The following is a 24,053-nucleotide window of genomic DNA, read 5'->3' as shown; positions in this document are numbered from 1 at the left end:
GAAGCCTGGCAGGCTGAAGTCCATGGGGTCGCAGAGAGTTAAACTCTACTGAAGCAATGCAGCACGCACACACTCTGTTTGAAGGCCTTTGCTTCAATAAGTTGAATTACCACTGTGTTCCTCACTTTCCTCTCCACTAAAAAGAAGGGAAATAGTACCCACTTTATCTAGTTTAAAGGTATGAGATAATACACAAAAGCCTTTGGCTTGGTGACTAGCCTAGTATACACTCAAAAAAGTTGTCAGTTGGTGATCAGCACCCAGCAGTAGCAGAGGTGGGCTCACCATCACTGTCCTAAGTAGCGTCACCAAATGCCATGCTTCAGGTTCAGTAAGAAAACCAGGGGAAATGGCAGTGAGAGGGGACTTGTCCCTTTCAACCTTCTGTATAATCTTCACTCCCATTCCTCACAACTCATTACCATCCTGTCTTAGCTTCTCTAATGACTGGTGCGTGGGGCTCAATAAATCCCTCGTGAATGAATAAAGGACTTGAGCATAGCAGACATTTGCCTCTCTCTTTGCCATCTGGGTGATCTTCGGTGATTCTTTCAAGTTGTCTGACCTCCAGCTTTCTCATCTGTAAATGAAGAAGGTTGCTGGGAAGAGAAAATGAGATGTGTTTAAAAGCATATGTAAACTCACAGGATCTTGTAGTCATTTATGTTGCAAGTCATACAGGCTGAGCAAGTAGAGGTGTCTGCAAATGCACACGCAGATGTACTCATTATACATACACATACACACATATGACTAGCAAAGGAAAAGACAATCTAAAAACCAGACAAATGCCAGTATTTCCTGGTGGGAAGAGAGAAAGAAGTAGAGCAAGAGGATTTGAGTCTTTATCAGCTGGCGCAAAGATTGAAACAGGGGCTACAGAAAATTATCTTATGAGGAGAAGCGTGCTCAGCACCACGATTTGCCAGTTGCCTTCTGATCTCTGCTTGGCCACTTTAATCCTGGCTGTCAGAAATTCTGTGGCAGCAACTTTCTCCCAAATACTTTAATGCTTCCTGCATTTACTCCTGGTTGGGGTCACCACCCTTGGGATGTGTCATTACTGTCTTGCACTGAACCACCCCCAGGTATAATGTTAGGAGCTTAAGTCCTATTTTGTTCCGCACCCGGTGAAACATACTGTCCACAGTTTCAAAAGTCTTATGACCAGATGCCCTTACTGGCACAGTGCTATCTGAAGATGAATCTGTGCTGTCCTTTACTCTCCTCCTGTGAAGAACCACAGATGCTATAATGGTCACAGTTTCAGTACCTGAGGCAGTCAGGTTCATTATCCTCTGCTTACTTATAAAGCAAATGTTAGGATAACCCAGGACAAGATTTGGAAACTTAGATGCTTTTAATGACTTCCTATTTGTTGGCCTAAAGGGATTCAACTCCATCATTGCTGGGTACCTTGAATGATGCCTTCAAGTGCTTCAAGGTGGAAGCAGAACGAATGTTGGTTTAGAATCTTATTCAGTGAAAACTATCCATCTATCATTAGATTAGATGGCATGGGAAAGCTGGCTCAGCCATTTTTATACAAATATTTGGCTGGAAATCTAAGGATGCTGTCATTTTTGAAGCAGAGAGGCAAGGAAGTGTCATACTTACTAGTATAGCTCCTCCTAATCTGCTTGCATCCAAGACTCACCTCTGCCGTTCACTCCAGTGAGCTCCAGTAAGCTCACTACCTACCTCAAGCCTGTTTCGTCATCTGTGTAATGGGGGCAGATAGTATCTACTTGAGAAGGCTGTTATGATCTTTAAGTGAGACACGAGCAGTAAAGAAGCTAATACAATGCCTGGAGGTTGAGAAACGTTGGTTGTTGACAAAAATATTTTTATTAATAAAGTAACACCAGCTTGCTTAATACTTTTTCAGACCCTACAAATAGAACTAAAAACTGTGGGTGCCCAGCAGTTCCTTTAGTTTAACTGAAGCAGGAGTGAAATGTTTAAAAGGCTCTGTTTAAGTGTTGGTAAATTTTTAAGAAGAAAAGGAAAAATCTATTCTCACATGAAGGTTTTTTGTGGATAGGCACAATGTAGTAAAACCCAATGAAATTCAAGTACCTCTTGATTGAGTCAGGTCAGCTGAGAAGGGCCTTATACATTTGAAATCAACAAATTGGATTTGGCCCTTTTGCAGTCTCAGTGATTGCTTCCTGACTAGTCCCTCACAAGAACAGAAGTAGGCCCATCAGCTTCCAGATTCCATCAACTGACACTATCTGTACAGAAGAGGTTTCCCCTTGTTTAGGTTCTGAATGAATAATATTTGCTTCCAGAGTTATTATAGCTGATAAACACATGGTGACTCTAAAATCTCTCTCTGCAAAATAAAGCATGCAAATTTATGCATATGTATGTAACTATTGCCTAGAAGAACCTTTCTGGTAAAATATATATGTTTAGTAATAAATGCCATCTCATAGCATTCAAAGTGTTTAGTGACATGAATTATTATGCTCAGACCATTTTCAGCCGACATGCTCTTCCTTTATAAATGATGCCCATTCCCTTCCATGGAACAGGCACCATAATACAGCTTCACTTCTGTTTCCCCTTGGTCCTGATTTTACCCGTGTGGCTTCAAGCTAAGTACCAAGATATAGATAATTGGTATTAATAAGCACAGGGAATTTGTTAGTGATTTTTTTTTGTCTTGTGCTTAAGCACCATTAACATTTACTGTAAATCAATAGCAATAAGTTAGCAATGAGGAAAATGTTGGTATTCAGCTGATTGCATAGAAAAAAAATTATTTTATTCTCCCCCTCCCTGCTGCTCTCTGTGTACTCAAAAATTGCAGACCCAATCTGTCCATGTGAGCTGAGGGATCTGGTGCGTTAGAAGCGTTGCAGATCCTGACACCTGGACAGGAGGTGTGCATGTTTCTCAATAGTCACCACAGGTGACATGGTCCTGCCTGTTGTTTTTGTTTTACATGTTGTTTATTATAAGGGAATCTTTCCAGTATTGGTCTTCAGATAAAGATTCACTCCTGAGTATGTATCCAAAGAAAATAGTAATACAAATAGAAAAGATATATGCACCCTTATATTCACTGCATCATTATTTACAATAGCCAAGATATGGAAGCACCCTAAGTGCACATTAATAGATGAAAGGATAAAGAAGATGTGTGTATGGTGGAAAGTTAGCCAAAAAAGAAATGAAGTCTTGCCATTTTTGACAACATGGATGAACCTAAAGGGTGTTATGCTTAGTGAAATAAGTCAGACAGAGAAAGACAAACACTACATGATTTCCACTTCTGTGTGGAATCTAAAAAACAAAACATGCTCAAACATAACAAAACAGAAACAGAGTTATAGATACAGAGAACAGGAGAACAATCAGGTGATTGCCAGAGGGAAGGAGGGTGGGAGGGGGAGAGAACTAAATGAGGGAGATTAAGAGGTTGCAGAAAAAATGAGTGACAGGTATGAAAGGTACAGTGTGGGGAATATAGTCAATAACTATGTAATATCTTCATATGATAATATCATGACTAGACTTATGGTGATCATTTTGAAAGGTGTAGAACTATCAAATCACTTTGCTGTACAATGGGAACTAATACAGTGCTGCAGGTCACTTACACGTCAAAAATGAACAAACAGATTCATAGGAAAAAATCAGTCAGATTTGTGGTTACTGGGGGTGAGGGAGGAATTGGATGAAGACATTCAGAAGGTGCAAATTTCCAGTTATAAAATAAATTAATACTAGGGACATAATGTAAAATAGGATAAGCATACTATATGTTATATGTGAAAGTTAAGGAAATAAACCCTAAAGTTGTCATCACTAGGAAAAATAAAGACGATAAACGACCCGAGTCTCTAATCTGACCCACAGGACCCAGCACTGAGGGTCTCTGGCTACTTTTCCATCTCATCCGACAACGTTCATATTCTTTCCTGCCATATTCCAGTTTCAAGCCATATTTCATCATTTCACATGTGCTGTACTCCTTGCTTTTGCGGAATCTTGGTACATGCTCTTTCATCTCTATTTTTTAACAGTTTTAACTGAAATATAATTCACATAGCATAGCATTCATTCATGTAAAATGTACTGTCAAATGACTTGTAATGTTTAACAGCATAAGGCTCTATCACCACAGTCAATTCTAAAGTGTTTTTGTTACCCCCAAAATAAATCCTGTACCACTTAGCCATCATCCCCAGTTCTCACCAACCAGCCCTTGGTGAACACTAGCTTGCTTTTCATTGCCATAAATTTGCCTATTCTGAACATTCCCTTTACATGGAATCATGCAATCTATGGTCTTTTGCGACGGGCTTGTTTCACTTAGCATAATGTTTTCAAGGATCATCTATGCTGTAACATGTATCAGTACTTATTCCTGCTTATTGATAAATAATATTCCACCCTATGAGTATATACCACATTTTATTTATCCATTCATCAGCTGAAGATGTTTGATTGTTTCCACTTTGGGGCTATTATGAATAATGCTGATATGAACATTCCAGTACAAGTTTAGTACAGACAAATGTTACCACTTCTCTTGGATATGTAATATGTAGGAGTGGAATTGCTGGACCATGCCATAGCTCTATGTTTACCACTTGAAGAACTGCAAGGCTGTTTTCCAAATTATGGAATTTCCTGCTTTTTAATGAGTTTGCTGTTCTAATCCTGTCTTGTTATTCCAGTCTAATCTTGCTAACTCATTCCAATTTTATAATCATCTTGATTATAACCATCCTACTGGGTCTGAAGTCATATTTCATTGTGCTTTTTTCTCAACTTTTGGTCTAGACAGTTTTCTACTCACTTTTCAAGTTGCAGCTTAAATAATCACTTCTACAAGGAATCTTACCTTGACCACCTCATCCCCAAACTAGTCCTGGGCTCCTCTCAGAAAAGCCACTTTTTCCTCTGTAAACTCAAAGTTCAACATGTGCAGAGATGAACCCATATATATCTTTGTTCCCTACTTTATCCCCAGAATCTAGACACTGTGTGAACTACAGAGCTTCTTGTTAAAAATGAGTTGAATGAATGATCCATTACATAACAGTGAGAAAAAAAGGGGGGCTCATTATCTGAAAATCACCTCTATCAGAATAATTGGCATGATTACCTTTTAAATTTATTTCATTTTTCAGCATTCCCACAGACTCAACTACTGAGAAATATTTTAGTATGTCTGGCAAGGGAAAGAAAGAGTCTGTACAGTATAACCATGATGAATGCTTCTCTTTCCGTGAGTTTTACTGCAGCTGTACACTTTTCTGGTTTATAAGAAACAGGAGGAGGCTCAGTATAAATATGCAAAATCAAATGGACAATGTAAACAGTTTTTTTTATTTTTAAGTCAAACAGTAAATGAAGAAGAATAGATTTCTGAGACATAAGGGGGACTGGCGTTTCCTGTTTTGGTTGTCAACTAGGCTACTTCTAACAGTTTCAATTCAGTAGCTCTGGGACAGATCCCAGAATAAACATTTTTAGCAGAACTTATAGTTATGCTAGTTGTCCATGGGCTCCACTTTCTAAAAAATTCATCCTAGTTAATATTTTCAGTAATCAACAGAAGCAAATTAACATAACAGTTTAAAATTTTCTGGCCCTATTTACTAGCCTTGTGGTTTAGCACATTTAATCTTTTTTAAGCCTGTATGTTCATGTATAAAGAGGGAAGGGACAATTAAGTGCCTACATCATAAGGCTTTTTTGAGCATCAAATGAAATAATACATATAAAACATAGTATCTGGCACATAAATGCTTGGGTATGTTAGTTGTATTGGTATTACTCTTTTTTATTTTGTATTATCTAGGAGAATGTACACAACAAATCTGTTTAAAGGAATTAGCTTTTGCTTAGTAAGAGAAATACTCCTTAAGCTTAAGTTGGGAATTTATCAGATTCATCAATGGTTTTATTATCATTGTTACTTTTATAGGTAATTTTTCCAGATGGTTCTTTACTGATATTGCTAATGCTTGTTCATTTCTATTTCCAAGTTCCTTCCAATACTCAAGAAATGATTTAGGCATTTCTGAAGAAACCTAATTTTGGCTGCTATACTACTACCCTCCAAAATCTTGTTTTTCTCTATCAAGTAATAGAGAAAGGGGAGGAGAAGAGAGCAACAGAGGATGAGATGGTTGAATGGCATCACCAACTCCATGGACATGAGTTAGAGCAAACTCTGGGAGGTAGAGAAGGATGGGGAAGCCTGGCATGCTGCAGTCCATGGAGTTGCAAAACGTTGGACATTTCTTAACGAATGAACAAGAAGAAGTCACTATGACCCTGAATGCTATCCTGATAGATCTTATTCTCTAAAATAGAAATTCTCAAAGTTCAGTCAAACTAGGGTCTATCAGTCACCTTACAGAATCAAGAGTGTTCGTTTACTTATCCAAGTCCTGTTTACTGAATATCTAACCAGTATCAGGGATTCGTGATTTACAGAGAAGAAATCAAGATCCCAAATCCAGAGAAGACAGAAAAAACAAAAACAAACAAGAAAATACATCACCAAGGCAATGTAGCTGGTATTGAGTGCTATGAATGACATTGAACAAGTTGATGTCATAGAAATGTCTAAGGGAAAGGAGCTATTTTAGAGTAATTGTCAGGAAAAGACTCTCCCAGGAGATGACATTTTGAGTTGTCACTTGAGGGCTGCAAAGGAACCAGCCATGGGCAATGTCAGGGAACAGAGTGACTGAGGAAAAGAGAAGAGTCAGTGAAAAGACCCTAAACCAGGACCTGATGGCTCATGTTTAGGAGTTAGGATATGAGTCCAAGTATGGTGAGAAAGCATTGGAGAATTTCAGGGAGAGGATGTCATAATCTAATCCGTCGTCGATTTCAGGTTCACTTTCCCCTTCCCTTCTTTCTTGTCTTTCATGTAACTAGCTACTGTGAAGCCCAGTGGGATGATGTTTAACCGTAGTATCCACTGCCACAATTTCAGCCGCAACCTCTGTAAGTTCTCGTGTCACAGAGGCATGCCATGTGAGGTCCCAAATCAAATCTCACATTAAGGTTTCTTGATATGAACCATTTTTAAAGCCTTTATTGAATTTGTTAAAATATTACTTCTGTTTTATATTTTGTTTTTTTTTGGCCCCAAAGCATGTGGGATCTTGAACTCCCCAACCAGGGATCAACTGCCTGCATTGGAAGATGACCACCAGGAAAGTCCTCAGATCTCACTTATTGGCATTCTTGCTTTCTCTCCTTGGCATGTTAATGATTCCCCTCTCTGGTATCTCTGATACTTTAGGTTACACCAGGTGACCTTTGAGGTGCCCACCTGCGAGGGGAAGGAGCGACAGAAGGTGTCCCTGATTGGTGACTCCTCATCCTCAGCAGAGTTCTTCGTCACTGTCGCCGTCTTCGCCTTCCTCTACTCCTTGGCTGCCACAGTCGTTTACATTTTCTTCCAGAACAAGTATCGAGAGAACAACCGGGGTCCACTCATCGTAAGTGGTTTGCTTTATGAAATAATTTTTTCTGTCGTTTCTAATTTCTTTCTTCCAATGCTTAAGGGGTTTACCCGAGTCCTCAGGGCAGGTATTTGAAAAGCAATCACATTCTTTTTCATCCAGATCCCTTAGATCTAAAATGAAAATATGATGCCTGTCATTCTTTTGTGCCCCTGTACTGGAAAAGTATCATTAGAGTTGCTAGAAACTCTTCTGAAATAGATGGTTGAAAATCTCATGAGGTCATGGAAAGAGTAATGAGGCTTGCTGCAGATTTATTGGTAATTCCAGTATTATGGAATTAATTGACCATTTTTTTCTCGCTGGTTGTTTAGACAGTGTGACTTGTACTTACTTGAAATGTGTTGTTCCTCTAGTATGTGATAGACTGGTCATAGAGTGGTTTAGGGTTAGCTCTCCATCTCTGAATTTCAACCTCTCTCTCTCTCATCTTATCTCTTTCCACCACCAACCCTGGTGACTCAGATGGTAAAGAATCTGCCTGTCATACAAGAAACACCCTGGTTTGATTTCTGGGTCAGAAAGGTCGCCTGGGGGAAAGCATGGTAATGCAGTCCAGTATTCTTGCCAGGAGAATCCCATAGACAGAGGAGCCTGGCAACTACAGTCCGTGGGTTCACAAAGAGTTCGACATGACTGAAACAATTTAGCATGCACATACCACCAACCCCCGCTACTTTCTGTTCCCTTACACAGTAGTTCAAGGACTCATCTGGGTGAAACCAAGCTAGCAGGTGAGAGACACATAGACACCTAGGGGGTTGCAGCAACTCCTGGAGCGGTACGTGGTGTAGATAACTTTAAAGAAATGTATTTCTCAGCCTTCACATGTACATTTGCCTAAAATTTATCTTACTGAGAATGCCCTGCTTCTGAAAATATCTTTCTTAATCACCTACTCCCCTTTTATAAAAGAAAAGTATCCTCTTTTCAGTTCAGTTTAGTTCAGTTCAGTCACTCAGTAGTGTCCAACTCTTTATGACCCCATGGACTGCAGCACGCTAGGCCTCCCTGTCCATCACCAACTCCCAGAATTTACTCAAACTCAGGCCCATTGAGTCGGTGATGCCATCCAACCATCTCATCCTCTGTCATCCCCTTCTTTCTCCTCCCACCTTCAATCTTTCCCAGCATCAGGGTCTTTTCAAATGCGTCAGCTCTTTGCATCAGGTGGCCAAAGTACTAGAGTTTCAGCTTCAGCATCAGTCCTTCCAATGAATATTCAGAATGGATTTCCTTTAGGATGGACTGGTTGGAACTCCTTGCAGTCCAAGGGACTCTCAAGAGTCTTGTACAACACCACAGTTCAAAAGCATCAATTCTTCAGTGCTCAGCTTTCTTTATAGTCGAACTGTCACAGTCATACACGACTACTGGAAAAACCATAGCCTCGACTAGACGGGCCTTTGTTGGCAAAGTAATATCGCTGCTTTTTGATATGCTATCTAGGTTGGTCATAACTTTCCTTCCAAGAAGCGTCTTTTAATTTCATGGCTGCAGTCACCATCTGCAGTGATTTTGGAGCCCCCAAAAATAAAGTCTGACACTGTTTCCACTGTTTCCTTATCTATTTGCCATGAAGTGATGGGACCAGATGCCATGATCTTCGTTTTCTGAATGTTGAGCTTTAAGCCAACTTTTTCACTCTCCACTTTCACTTTCATCAAGAGGCTCTTTAGTTCTTCAATTTCTGCCATAAGGGTGGGGTCATCTGCATATCTGAGGTTATTGATATTTCTTCCAGCAATCTTGATTCCAGCATGTGCTTCATCCAGCCCAGCATTTCTCACGATGTGCTCTGCATAGAAGTTAAATAAGCAGGGTGACAATATACAGCCTTAACATACTCCTTTTCCTATTTGGAACCAGTCTGTTGTTCCATGTCGAGTTCTAACTGTTGCTTCCTGACCTGCATACCTCTTGATTTCTCAAGAGGCAGGTCAGGTGGTCTGGCATTCCCATCTCTTTCAGAATTTTCCACAGTTTATTGTGATCCACACAGTCAAAGGTTTGGCATAGTCAATAAACCAGAAAAAATGTTTTTCTGGAACTTTCTTGCTTTTTCAATGATCCAGCAGATGTTAGCAATTTGATCTCTGGTTCCTCTCCCTTTTCTAAAACTTGGACATCTGAAGTTCATGGTTCATGTATTGCTGAAGCCTGGCTTGGAGAATTTTGAGCATTACTAGCGTGTGAGATGTGTGCAATTGTGCAGTAGTTTGAGCATTCTTTGGCATTGCCTTTCTTTGGGATTGGAATGAAAACTGACCTTTTCCAGTCCTGTGGCCACTGCTGAGTTTTCCAAATTTGCTGGCATATTGAATGGAGCACTTTCACAGTATCATCTTTCAGGATTTGAAATAGCTCAGCTGAAATTCCATCACCTTCACTAGCTTTGTTTGTAGTGATGCTTTGTAAGGCCTCCTCAGACAGCCATTTTGCTTTTTTGTATTTCTTTTTCTTGGGGATGGTCTTGCTCCCTGTCTCCTATACAATGTCACGAACCTCCGTCCATGTTCTTCAGGCATAGTTCATAGTTCATATAGAGCTTCTCCATCTTTGGCTTCAAAGAATATAATCAATCTGATTTCAGTGTTGACCATCTGGTGATGTTCATGTATAGAGTCTTCTCTTGTGTTGTTGGAAGAGGGCGTTTGCTATGACCAGTGCGTTCCTTTGGCAGAACTCTATTAGCCTTTGCCCTGCTTCATTCTGTACTCAAAGGCCAAATTTGCCTGTTACTCCAGGTGTTTCTTGACTTCCTACTTTTGCATTCCAGTCCCCTATAATGAAGAGGACATCTTTTTTGGGTGTTAGTTCTAGAAGGTCTTGTAGGTCTTCATAGAACCGTTCAAATTCAGCTTCTTCAGCATTACTTGTTGGGGCATAGACTTGGATTACTGTGATACTGAATGCTTTGCCTTGGAAATGAACAGAGATCATTTTGTCATTTTTGAGACTGCATCCAAGTACTGCTTTTTGGATTCTTTTTTTGACCATGATGGCTACTCCATTTCTCCTAAGGGATTCCTGCCCTCAGTAATAGATATAATGGTCATCTGAGTTAAATTCATCCATTCCAGTCCATTTTAGTTCGCTGATTCCTAAAATGTTGACGTTCACTGTTGCCATCTCCTGTTTGGCACTTCCAATTTGCCTTGATTCATGGACCTAACATTCCAGGTTCCTATGAAAAATTGCTCTTTACAGTATCCGACCTTGCTTCCATCACCAGTCGCATCCACATCTGCATGTTGCTTTTGCTTTCACTCCATCTCTTCATTCTTTCTGAAGTTATTTCTCCACTGATCTCCAGTAGCATATTGGGCACCTACCTACCTGGAGAGTTCATCTTTCTGTTCCCTTTTTGCCTTTTCATACTGTTCATGGGGTTCTCAAGGCAAGAATACTGAAGTGGTTTGCCATTCCCTTCTCCAGTGGACCACATTTTGTCACAACTCTCCACCATGACCCGTCTGTCTTAGGTGGCCCTCCGTGGCATGGCTCATAGTTTCATTGAGTTAGACAAGGCTGTGGTCCATGTGATTAGACTAGTAGGTTTTTGTGGTTATGGTTTTCAGTCTGCCCTCTGATGGAGAAGGATAAGAGGCTTATAGAAGCTTCCTGATGGGAGAGACTGACTGAGGGGGAAACTGGCTCTTGTTCTGATGGGCAGAGCCATACTCAGTAAATCTTTAATCCAATTTTCTGTTGATGGGTGGAACTATGTTCCCTCCCTGCTATTTACCTGGGGTGAGGCTTCCCTGGTGGCTCAGAGGATAAAGCGTCTGCCTGCAATGCAGGAGACCCGGGTTCGATCCCTGGGCCGGGAAAATCCCCTGGAGAAGGAAATGGCAACCCACTCCAGTATTCTTGCCTGGAGAATCCCATGGACAGAGAGCCTGGCAGGCTACAGTCCATAGGGTCGCAAAGAGTTGGACACGACTGAGTGACTTCACACACTCACACACACAAACTATGGAGAGGTAATGAAGATAATGGTGACTCCCTCAAAAGATCCCATGCATGCACTGCTACAATCAGTGTCCCCAACCTGGCAGCAGGCCACCACCGACCCACGCCTCTGCCAGAGACTCCGGGACACCCGCAGGCAATCTGGGGCAGTCTCCTGTGGGGTCAATGCTCCTTTCTCCTGGGTCCTGGTGCACAAGGTTCTGTCTGTGCCCTCCAAGAGTCTATTTCCCAGTCCTGTGTAAGTTCTGGCAGCTCAATAGTGGGGTTAATGGCAACCTCCTCCAAGAGGGCTTATGCTGTACCCAAACCTGCTGCGCCCAGAGCCCCTGCCCCTGCGGCAGGCCACTGCTGACCCGCACCTCCACAGGAGACGCTCAAACCCAGTTCTGGCTCAGTCTCTGTGGGGGTCTCTGGGTCCTGGGGTGCACAAGGGTTGTTTGAGCCCTCTGAGTGTCTCTGGCAGGAATGGGGTTTGATTCTAAATGTGAATTTGCCCCTCCCATTGTCTTGCTGGGGCTTCTCCTTTGCCCTTGGATGTGGGGTTTCACCACATGGCCGGTCCAGCAAAGCACAGCCACTGCTCCTGACCTGGGATGTGGGGTATCTCCTCACAGCCACCGCTTCTGACTTTGGACATGGGGTATCTCCTCACAGCTGCCACTCTTGACCTTGGACCTTTTACATCCCATATTTTACACCCTTCTTTTACATCCCAAATATTTCTACAGGTACATTGTTAGGCTGCAAAACATTGGAGGCACTGAAAAAAAAAAAGGACAATTTGAAGTATTGGTGTTGATATTGACAAAAGTGACTGATTCAAATGCCTAGGTTATGTATCCTTTTGCATGTAAGAAGGTTTCCAATTTTTTCCTTTCAATAAAATAGAAAGTCTTAATCTACTGATGAGCTGATAGATCATTAAAAAATAGTTTTGATGACAGATCACTATGTGATCTGGAACATATTACTCAGAATAAATTCAGAGAAACTAATGGCATCATTATAATAAAACCCCATTCATTCTCATCTACTCATTTATGCCAGCAAGCCTTCTCAACACATCTATACAACAAAAATTAAAAATTAAATTTATGCTGAATCATGTCCTATTTTAGAGGTAAATAATATGTGTCCCTCAAAAATGCATAAACCTAAAAAAATTCGTAAACTAGTTGAAGAAAAAATAACCCCATATAATTCTAGTAAAAATTTTACTTTTAAAATTTAATAATTATTAACATTTATAATATGTTTATGTTGTTTGGGATTATTATGTGCATTAATAATATTTTTAGTGATTGTGCAACTCAAAAGAAATTTTTGGTACTTAAAGTATTAGGGTTATGGGTAATCAAAAAATAATTTAAAATTAGATATGTATTTTTGTTGCAAAGAAATATAACAGAATGATTGATAAAATCATCCCAAGATAAAATAAATAAATAAATGTTATATGAGGCTGTGAATCAGTGTAGGAAGTATAATGGAAATACAAGTTCAAAGAGAACAAAATGAAATATAAAATTTCCAACTGTTAAAAAGGTGTTTGTTTATTAAATTTTAAATGGGTAATAAAGAGTATCAACTAACAAACAATTTATCTAAAAATGGATATAACAGAGGATATTTTTAAATATCATTATTTATGCCAGAAATTGCATTCTTGCAACTGTTTAGACTTTTAATAAAAAGGAAATTATATGTCAACTTCATACAAATAGGAGGAGTTTTTACAGATCCTTTTAAGGAGTATGTGAGTGAAATACAGATCTCTCATCTATACATTAGGGCTTCCCAGGTGGTGCAGTGTTAAAGAATTCACCTTCCAATGCAGAAGACACAGATTCAGTCCTTGAGTCGGGAAGATCCCCTGGAGTAGGAAATGGCGACCAACTCCAATATTCTTGCCTAGAAAATTCCATGTACAGAGGAGCCTATTAGGCTACAGTGCATGGGGTCACAAGAAAGGCAGACACAACTTAGCAACTAAACACCAAGAATCTGTATATTACAGAGACCAAAGCCTTAAAATAAGTATGTTTGAAGGGTCACTGGGAGAAAGCCCTATCTGTAAAACATCATGATTAAGTTTAAAGGACTGGGGGAAAGATCTATAGCACTTCGGTATGTTACTTTGGAAAAAGAAGAGTAAATCAGCAGAACTTGAGCCCTGGACAAATGTCTCCCCGTACCCAAATTGGAGCTACTGCTCTTAATGATTTTAAAATATCTCTGACAGTATCACTCATCTTGGGCTTATTCCTCCCTGATGTGCAGGTAGATACACCAAAGAGGTCGAGGTATGTGTGTGTATGTGTATGCACCGTAAAACTAACACGCATGCACCCGTTCCTGGATACATGTAGACACTCTCAAAGAATTCTAAAGTCTAAGGAAGTACTCTTGACTTCCAGAGAGAAGAAACTGACTCAGCTGGTTTGCCCGTAAAGTAGGGAAAGATCTGTTTTGTTATATAAAACTACATTTTCCTCATACGAAGTGATCTTGGAGAAGCCATGCTATTTTATCTCTGTGTAAATAGTCTTTCCCATCAACGAGGATATAATGAAATCCTGAATTGTGTACTACATTGAGTAGGCTTTGTTTTATTAGATCGTAGAAGAAGGGGAGGAGTGGAGAGATAATTCTAGTAATAAAAAGGAAAAAGCTCCTAGGTGAAACTTCGGTGATATTAAAAAACCAATATGCTCATTACTTAGCAGATGAAAGTTAATTTAAAAGTTAGCCCAAATCCTAAGAGTCACAGAGACAAAATGAACGCAGACAGTCAGCATGACCATTTGCAGCTGCAAATGGCAAGCCTGTCCATTTCTAATCCCTCCACAACAGGGCCTCACCCTTAACTGTGAGTCAGCTGATTAAGGCCAATCTACAGTGTGAGCAGAATCTCACCAGGGTGGTTCATACCTAAGAAAACCTTCAACTACTGAGCTAACAGTAACTGTACTTTTTAAAAAGCCAACCCTATTTATTCAGAAAGATAGTTCCTGATCAATACTTGTTCCTCTGATCTTGGTGCTATTTTTTTTTGTTGTTGTTGCTTTGTTTTCTACAAAACACATTTTTTCCCCTTTATTCTGTAGTTTGGGATTCTCTATAATCCTCTAGGACATGACAGGACACAACATGCATAGATAAGATTGGCGTGGAGGAAAGTGATGGGGATGGTGATGGAGTTTATAGTAATAATACTATGAACTGGTATTGATTGATATACTGTTTAAAGTTGATTTAATACTCAAAGCAACTGGTTTGTATTGTTATCCACTTTTATAGATGAGGAGAGGGAGGCTCGGAGAAGTTACCTAATTAACTCTCCCAGGTCACATCACTAATAGTCAGAGGGTAGTTTGAACCCAGGTCTCGCCAGATCTGGGGTCCAAATTCACAACTACCATGCAAGAGCGTCCAAAATCCTAACAGGCAATGTGCTACCAATTTAGAGGGGCATAGGTGGGTAAGACAAATTGATCGAAACACCTGGACAGCTCCTGTTATTTTCTTGCTCTGGCTGTAGAGGAACCAAACCCTAGATCCCCTAGAATTTTCTTCTCATTTGACTGTCATAGAGGATTTTTACAGTTTGCCTTCAGAATCCATGTGGAGTTATAGAATGACTGCCATGATGCAAGGATCACGAGAGTGTTCTGCTGTTTATCTCTGTTGTACATGGAGGCTGTTAGTAATAGGAAACAAGCATTAAAATGCCAAGATCAATGGCTGTTATAAATCAGAGACTTATCAGGACTGATTCCTTTACATTTGCAAGCAGTTGTAAACAATTTCAGGCAGACTGGAGCCAAGTTATCAATGGCTATTTTTTAAGGTATCGTTTGCTACTGAATATGCTTGACAAGATTGTCCACCTTGAAGTGAAAATGAGAATATGAATATCTTTAGAAGAAACATAATTGTTAATGACACAATAGCAAGAAAATCAGACCAACAGAACCAGCAAGCTACTGTATGTCACTACAGTAAGTGCCTTTGCCGTCTTGTACAGATGAATAAATACCATTCTCAGAAAGCAGAAGTGGCCACCTGAATGGTACATGATTGTGGAATTGAATTGTCACCTCTGGTTATATCATTTTGCCATGTTTCCTACAGTACAGTTCTAAAGCCAATCTCCTGCCTATATTTTTGAGTCAGGATGTTCTGTACCATTTTCAGATCTCATGTCAAATAGTGACAATGTGAGGCTTTAGGGTTTTTTTATTTTTGTTTTTAATATTAATATAAAATCGGTTAAAAAAAAAACAACTTAACCTTACAGGGCTGACAATGTGCTCTCGGAAGGAGCACCTAATAAACACCACCCCACATTTTGGTGAATCCTTGTCACAAGAGATTCGGTTTAATGTTACGGAGAATCAATATTCACCTGAAGATTTTGTGAAAAGGGAAGAAGCTGTGTTATTCAAGGTCTCCTTTTCCCATGAAGGAGACCAGGTTGACTGGAGGTGGTTTATGGGATTAGAAATGTTTGCTGACATGCAAACCGTGAGTCACCTTTGTTTTATGCCTGATGCATTTCTAATGTTTTCGTATTTCCCATCCAGCCCCTAAAGAATCCTGAGAAAGAAGAGGCACGATTACACTCAGCCTCATTCTACAGATTCCATTTGACTCCTCTTTATGTAGCACCAGTGCATTTTCTTGGCAAAACTCTATTAGCCTTTGCCCTGCATTCCGTATTCCAAGGCCAAATTTGCCTGTTACTCCAGGTGTTTCTTGACTTCCTACTTTTGCATTCCAGTCCCCTATAATGAAGAGGACATCTTTTTTGGGTGTTAGTTCTAAAAGGTCTTATAGGTCTTCATAGAACCATTCAACTTCAGCTTCTTCAGCGTTACTGATTGGGGCATAGACTTGGATTACTGTGATATTGAATGGTTTACCTTGGAAACGAACAGAGATCATTCTGTCATTTTTGAGATTGCATCCAAGTACTGCATTTTGGATTCTTTTTTTGACCATGATGGCTACTCCATTTCTTCTGAGGGATTCCTGCCCACAGTAGTAGATATAATGGTCATCTGAGTTAAATTCACCCATTCCAGCCCATTTTAGTTCTCTGATTCCTAGAATGTCGACGTTCACTCTTGCCATCTCTTGTTTGGCCACTTCCAATTTGCCTTGATTCATGGACCTAACATTCCAGGTTCCTATGCAGTATTGCTCTTTACAGCATCGGATCTTGCTTCTATCACCAGTCACATCCACAACTGGGTATTGTTTTTGCTTTGGCTCCATCCCTTCATTCTTTCTGGAGTTATTTCTCCACTGATCTCCAGTAGCATATTGGGCACCTACTGACCTGGGGAGTTCCTCTTTCAGTATCCTATCATGTTGCCTTTTCATACTGTTCATGGGGTTCTCAAGGCAAGAATACTGAAGTGGTTTGCCATTCCCTTCTCCAGTGGACCACATTCTGTCAGACCTCTCCACCATGACCCACCCATCTTGGGTGGCCCCACAGGGCATGGCTTAGTTTCATTGAGTTAGACAAGGCTGTGATCCTAGTGTGATTAGATTGACTAGTTTTCTGTGAGTATGGTTTCAGTGTGTCTGCCCTCTGATGCCCTCTTGCAACACCTACTGTCTTACTTGGATTTCTCTTACGTTGGACATGGGGTATCTCTTCACGGCTGCTCCAGCAGCGCAGCCACTGCTCCTTACCTTGGACGAGAGATATCATCTCACTGCTGCCTCTCCTGACCTTGAACGTGGAATAGCTTCTCTAGGCCCTCTTGCGCCCACACAGCCACCGCTCCTTGGATGTGGCGTTGCTCCTCCCGGCCGCCGCCCCTGGCCTCGGGCGTCAGGTAGCTCCTCCCAGCCGCCACCCCTGACCTCGGACATGGGGTAACTCCTCTTGGCCACCATCCCTCGGGCATGGGGTCCTCCCGGCTTCTGCCCAACCTCGGACGTGTGGTAGCTCCTCTCAGCCGCACTGTGTGCGCCGGTCACAGCCCTATTCCAAAAGCTTAGAATCCATAAAACTCCAAATGGTGGTTGCTCAGGGATGGGAACAGTTAGGGCTGAGGCCTGATGACAACAACACAAGAGAAGACTCTATACATGGACGTCACCAGATGGTCAACACCAAAATCAGATTGATTGTATTCTTTGCAGCCAAAGATGGAGAAGCTCTATACAGTCAGCAAAAACAAGACCAGGAGCTGACTTTGGCTCAGATCATGAACTCCTTATTGCCAAATTCAGACTTAAATTGAAGAAAGTAGGGAAAACCACTAGAGCATTCAGGTATGACCTAAATATATCCTTTATGATTACACAGTGGAAGTGAGAAATAGATTTAAGGGCCTAGATCTGATAGATAGTGTGCCTGATGAACTATGGACTAAGATTCATGACATTTTGCAGAAGACAGGGATCGAGACCATCCCCAAGAAAAAGAAATGCAAAAAAGCAAAATGGCTGTCTGGGGAGGCGTTACAAATAGCTGTGAAAAGAAGAGAGGCAAAAAGCAAAGGAGAAAAGGAAAGATATAAGCATCTGAATGCAGAGTTCCAAAGAATAGCAAGGAGAGATGAGAAAGCCTTCCACAGAGATCAGTGCAAAGAAATAGAGAAAAACAACAGAATGGGAAAGACTAGAGATCTCTTCAAGAAAATTAGAGATACCAAGGGAACATTTCATGCAAAGATGGGCTCAATAAAGGACAGAAATGGTATGGACCTAACAGAAGCAGAAGATATTAAGAAGAAGTGGCAAGAATACACAGAAGAACTGTACAAAAAAGATCTTCATGACCTGGATAATCACGATGGTGTGATCACTCATCTAGAGCCAGACATCTTGGAATGTGAAGTCAAGTGGGCCTTAGAAAGCATCACTATGAACAAAGCTAGTGGAGGTGATGGCATTCCAGTTGAGCTATTTCAAATCCTGAAAGATGATGCTGTGAAAGTGCTTCACTCAATATGCCAGCAAATTTGGAAAACTCAGCAGTGGCCGCAGGACTGGAAAAGGTCAGTTTTCATTCCAATCCCAAAGAAAGGCAATGCCAAAGAAAGTTCAAACTACCACACAATTGCACTCATCTCACACGCTAGTAAAGTAATGCTTAAAATTCTCCAAGCCAGGCTTCAGCAATACATGAACCATGAACTTCCAGATGTTCAAGCTGGTTTTAGAAAAGGCAGAGGAACCAGAGATCAAATTGCCAACATCCGCTGGATCATGGAAAAAGCAAGAAAGTTCCAGAAAAACATTTATTTCTGCTTTATTGACTATGCCAAAGCCTTTGACTGTGTGGATCACAATAAACTGGGGAAAATTCTGAAAGAGATGGGAATACCAGACCACCTGACCTGCCTCTTGAGAAATTTGTATGCAGGTCAAGAAGCAACAGTTAAAACTAGACATGGAACAACAGACTGCTTCCAAATAGGAAAAGGAGTACATCAAGGCTGTATATTGTCACCCTGCTTATTTAACTTCTATGCAGAGTACATCATGAGAAACGCTGGGCTGGAAGAAGCACAAGCTGGAATCAAGATTGCCAGGAGAAATATCAATCACCTCAGATATCCAGATGACACCATCCTTATGGCAAGAAGTGAAAAGGAACTAAAAAGCCTCTTGATGAAAATGAAAGTGGAGAGTGAAAAAGTTGGCTTAAAGCTCAACATTCAGAAAACAAAGATCATGGCATCTGGTCCCATCACTTCATGGGAAATGGATGGGGAAACAGTGGAAACAGTGTCAGACTTTATTTTTTGGGGCTCCAAAATCACTGCAGATTGTGACTGCAGCCATGAAATTAAAAGACACTTACTCCTTGGAAGAAAAGTTATGACCAACCTAGATAGCATGTTGAAAAGCACAGACATTACTTTGCCAACAAAGGTCCATCTAGTCAAGGCTATGGTTTTTCCAGTAGTCATGTATGGATGTGAGAGTTGGACTGTGAAGAAAGCTGAGCGCCGAAGAATTGTTGCTTTTGAGCTGTGGTGTTGGAGAAGGAGATCAGCCCTGTGATTTCTTTGGAAGGAATGATGCTAAAGCTGAAACTCCAGTACTTTGGCCACCTCATGTGAAGAGTTGACTCATTGGAAAAGACTCCAATGCTGGGAGGGATTGGGGGCAGGAGGAGAAGGGGACGACCGAGGATGAAATGGCTGGATGGCATCACGGACTCGATGGACGTGTGTCTGAGTGAACTCCAGGAGTTGGTGTTGGACAGCCAGGCCTGGCGTGCTGCGATTCGTGGGGTAGCAAAGAATCGGACACGACTGAGCAACTGAAGTGAACTGAACTATGTAGCACGAGGCATGAGAAAATGAGTCTCTGTGAGATTAGGGACCTTGCCTGTGGCCAGGCAAGTTCATGGCAGAACAAGGACTCAAATTCTTAAGCCAGTGATCTTGAGTGAAAAAGTGAAGTCACTCAGTCGTGTCCGACTCTTTGAGACCCCATGAACAGTAGCCTACCATGCTCCTCCATCTGTGAGATTCTCCAGGCCAGAATACTGGAGTTGGTTGCCATTTCCTTCTCCAGGAGATCTTCCCAACCCAGGGATCAAACCTGGGTCTCCTGCATTGCAGGCAGACACTTTACCATCTGAGCCACCAGGGAAGTGATCTTGAGGGTAGTGATTAAAGTACAGCATCCTGGGTTTTAATTCCCCTGAATGACCTACTATTGATCAGTTGAGAGCCTAGAACTGTATCTATAGGATGACGTTAATAATAATACAAGTCACAGGGCTGCTGTAAGAAACGAAAGAGTTAATGCCTGCAAAGCTCTCTGCGAAGGGAGAGACACACCATTGCGTGATGGATCCCTGGTATCTAACTGCAGCACTGTTGTTAGCCTTCATTTTAATTTTTCTCCTGCCCATTACTAAGTGGTACCTTAGCCTCATAAAGGGGAATTACAAACACCTTCCTTTCATGGCTTGTAGCCCTCACAGTTCTTTCCTCCAGTCCCTCTACCCCAGGCAGTTTCTTCTCCCCCGAGTCTCATAGGATCACACTTGAATTAGGACTATGTTTAAGATGCAACTGCTAAGTTGAGCCATCCAGTTAACCTTTCTGTTTCTGGAACCCCACTCTATTGGATGACTGGAAGGTTTAGTTTTTTAAAACCTCCAAACAAAATTAAGGTTCTTCTTTGTGGGATTCCCTTGTGACTCAGCTGGTAAAGAATCCGCCTGCAATGCCACAAACCTGGGTTCAATCCCTGAGTTGGGACGATCCCCTGGAGAAAGGAAAAGCTACCCACTTCAGTATTCTGGCCTGGAGAATTCCAAGGGGTCGCAGTCAGACATGACTGAGTGACTTTCACTTTTTTGTCAAATACAGGCTGAAGGCATCACTGAGAGAACAGGAGGCAAGCACAGAGCTGGATGCTCAGAGTATCCAGCACAGGTTCCCACCGTCAGCTTCAGCTTTCTCGGCCATCATCAGAAATGAAAGTCATAATTACAGTATCCGAGCTGCTCAGAAATTGTGGAGAAACCCCTGTCTCCTCTCCTCTTTTCTCTCCTCCCATTTCCCCTTTCTTTTTACCTCTTTTCTTCTCTTTCTCTTCTATCATCATATTATTAATTAATATGTATATTAATTATGCTTCACATCTAAGTGTGTGTCACTTAAATATTAATAGTATATCTTCAACAGGCCACGCACTATGCATATACAGGTGAACTAAAAGCATTCAGCCTGGTGAGGAAAATTACTTAATAATTATGATTCTTCTACTGATGACCTCCTAGAGGTTATGTAGATGGGCTCTGGTGACCTAGAGGAGGAAGCATACCTCCATTTAGAAGCCAGGGTACCCCCTTCCAGTTGGGCTGGGCTAATATTAGAGACAATTCCAGATCATCTGATGCTTGTTGAGAGGATAAATGGAGATTGTTTTTGAAGTTCTACTCTAAGAATAATGTATTTGATACAAAAAAGAACAACATTTGAAGGCCCCCAAATGTGTAACTTGTTAGGGCTTCCCTGATAGCTCAGTTGGTAAAGAATCCGCCTACAAGGCAAGAGACCCTGGTTTGATTCCTGGATTGGGAAGTTCCCCTGGAGAAGGGAATGGCTACCCACTCCAGTATTCTGGCCTGGAGAATTCCATGGACTGTATAGTCCTTGAGGTCGCAAAGAATTGGACGTGACTGAGCGACTTTCACTTTCTCTATATGCATCAGAATCTGACACTGGCTTGTAAAATGTGTGCGTGTATGTGTGTGTCTAGTTTCTACTTCTCATTCTTTGAACCAAGAAGTGTTGGCAATACCAAAAGGCATGGACCTAACCTTCACTGAACTGCTAACCTAAACTACTGTGTATTTTACATCACAAGTACATTGTTCCAGAATTAGCACCACAGATGAAGGCAGATAAATTAAACCACTTTAAATGTTCCCAGCACACAGTCTACACGTTTGATCAGATTTTACACCCTCAGGTCTTTCCCACCTTTCTTATGATTAGTGGATTCTTAATTACAATTTAGATGAGGGTTAATTCCCACCATATTCAGAAAAACGCTTCTCCAGGTAACTAATTAAACAAAGACATGAGCTATAGTCCAATAGCCTTAAAAAAGGCAGTGAACTGCTAATGGAATTAGAATGATTATTCAAGGGTTCAGAGCTCTTCCTATCCTGTGTTGGAGCCAGTGACTTCAGAAGGCTAGCAGAGAGTGTCCAAACCCTGTCCTTTTTGGTCAGATTTCCTTGCATTCCAGGGAGCTCATCAGTCACTTAGGAAAATCAAGACCTAGTGGAAACTTGACAAAGTCCCAAATGTGTTTTTCCTGTGTGCTTCTTTTTTTATGTTTATTATGAAATGGGAACTGTGTCTGCTCCTTGGCCCAGGATGCCCAGAGGAAACTGCACAGTTGGTCTTCTGTGTCCCCTCTCTCGGCTGCCCCCAACACACACACATAGACACACAACCAATCTGAACATCACAATGTTGTAGCCTTTTTCTCCAAGCTCTGCCTTCTGTCTAGCTGACATACTGGAAAGGAAAATTGTGCCAATGCCCAATTCTTTAACCCATTTTAGATGTTACCTCTGAAAGAATGCTTGTATTTTCCCAGAAGACCAGGTGCTTTTATACTGCTCCTGAATTCATCTCTAACTGTGACATTAGAGCCAGTTTAAATGTTTCCAGGCAACTCAGGGCACTAGTTTAAACTCAGGGCTACAAATCATTGCAGCAAGATTCCCAAAATAGTATAAAATCAGGAAGAAAGGGCGCTAAGGTATTTCCCTATTCATTTGAGAGCTATCTACATTAAAAAAAAAAAAAAAAGAAGTTTTTCTTGTTCTAGTTTTCCTTCTAGTATGCTCAGATATTACTGGGTTTTAGTTTTTTGTTTTTCCAATCAGGGCAAAGTTCATGTGGTTTTTCCTTTTTTGATTATAAGACAAAGCTCTTCCTTGGATTCAAGAGTAATGATCATGGCTACCTAGGTCCTGCTGGATCCCAGGCACTAAGGACAGTACAGAGTAAGACATAGCTCCTGGCCTCAAGCTCCCTGCTTAATCCTATTACCCTTCTCATGGAAAGACAGTAGGGGACCAGCAGTTAAGAACTGAGGCTCTAGAACTGGACATGGACCAACAGACTGGTTCCAAATAGGAAAAGGAGTACGTCAAGGCTGTATATTGTTACCCTGCTTATTTAACTTCTGTGCAGAGTACATCATGAGAAACACTGGACTGGAAGAAACACAAGCTGCAATCAAGATTGCCGGGAGAAATATCAATCACCTCAGATATGCAGATGACACCACCATTATGGCAAAAAGTGAAGAGGAACTAAAAAGCCTCTTGGTGAAAGTAAAAGTGGAGAGTGAAAAAGTTGGCTTAAAGCTCAAGATTCAGAAAACAAAGATCATGGCATCTGGTCCCATCACTTCATGGGAAATAGATGGGGAAACAGTGGAAACAAGTGTCAGACTATTTTTTTGGGCTCCAAAATCACTGCAGATGGTGACTGCAGCCATGAAATTAAAAGACACTTACTCCTTGGAAGGAAAGTTATGACCAACCTAGATAGCATGTTGAAAAGCAGAGACATTACTTTGCCAACAAAGGTCCATCTAGTCAAGGCTATGGTTTTTCCAGTAGTCATGTATGGATGTGAGAGTTGGACTGTGAAGAAAGCTGAGCGCCGAAGAATTGATGCTTTTGAACTTTGGTGTTGGAGAAGACTCTTGAGAGTCCCTTGGACTGCAAGGAGATCCAACCAGTCCATTCTAAAGGAGATCAGCCCTGGGATTTCATTGGAGGGAATGATGCTAAAGCTGAAACTCCAGTACTTTGGCCACTGGAAAAGACTCTGATGCTGGGAGGGATTGAGGGCAGGAGGAGAAGGGGACGACAGAGGATGAGATGGCTGGATGGCATCACCTACTCGATAGACATGAGTCTGAGTGCACTCTGGGAGTTGGTGATGGACAGGGAGGCCTGGCGTGCTGCGATTCATGGGGTTGCAAAGAGTCAGACACAACTGAGCGACTGAACTGAACTGAACTGAACCGAGACTGCTTATGTCC

At 41.3% G+C, this 24,053-nt stretch overlaps 1 protein-coding gene across 1 annotated transcript in view; it reads left to right on the top strand.

Annotated features, from left to right (window-relative positions):
• The window catches only part of SYNPR (synaptoporin), a 294,771-nt gene that overhangs the window by 232,436 nt on the left and 38,282 nt on the right, over positions 1-24,053 (top strand). The window contains exon 4 of the mRNA XM_068983000.1: positions 7,286-7,484. Within this exon, the coding sequence (XP_068839101.1) occupies positions 7,286-7,484 (199 nt within the window). The remainder of the gene's footprint in view (positions 1-7,285; positions 7,485-24,053) is intronic.

This window comes from Capricornis sumatraensis, chromosome 10 (genome assembly GCF_032405125.1).
Source record: "Capricornis sumatraensis isolate serow.1 chromosome 10, serow.2, whole genome shotgun sequence".
NCBI lineage: Eukaryota > Metazoa > Chordata > Mammalia > Artiodactyla > Bovidae > Capricornis > Capricornis sumatraensis.
Note: the sequence above shows the minus strand (reverse complement) of the source record. Positions and strands in the feature narration are given on the sequence as shown.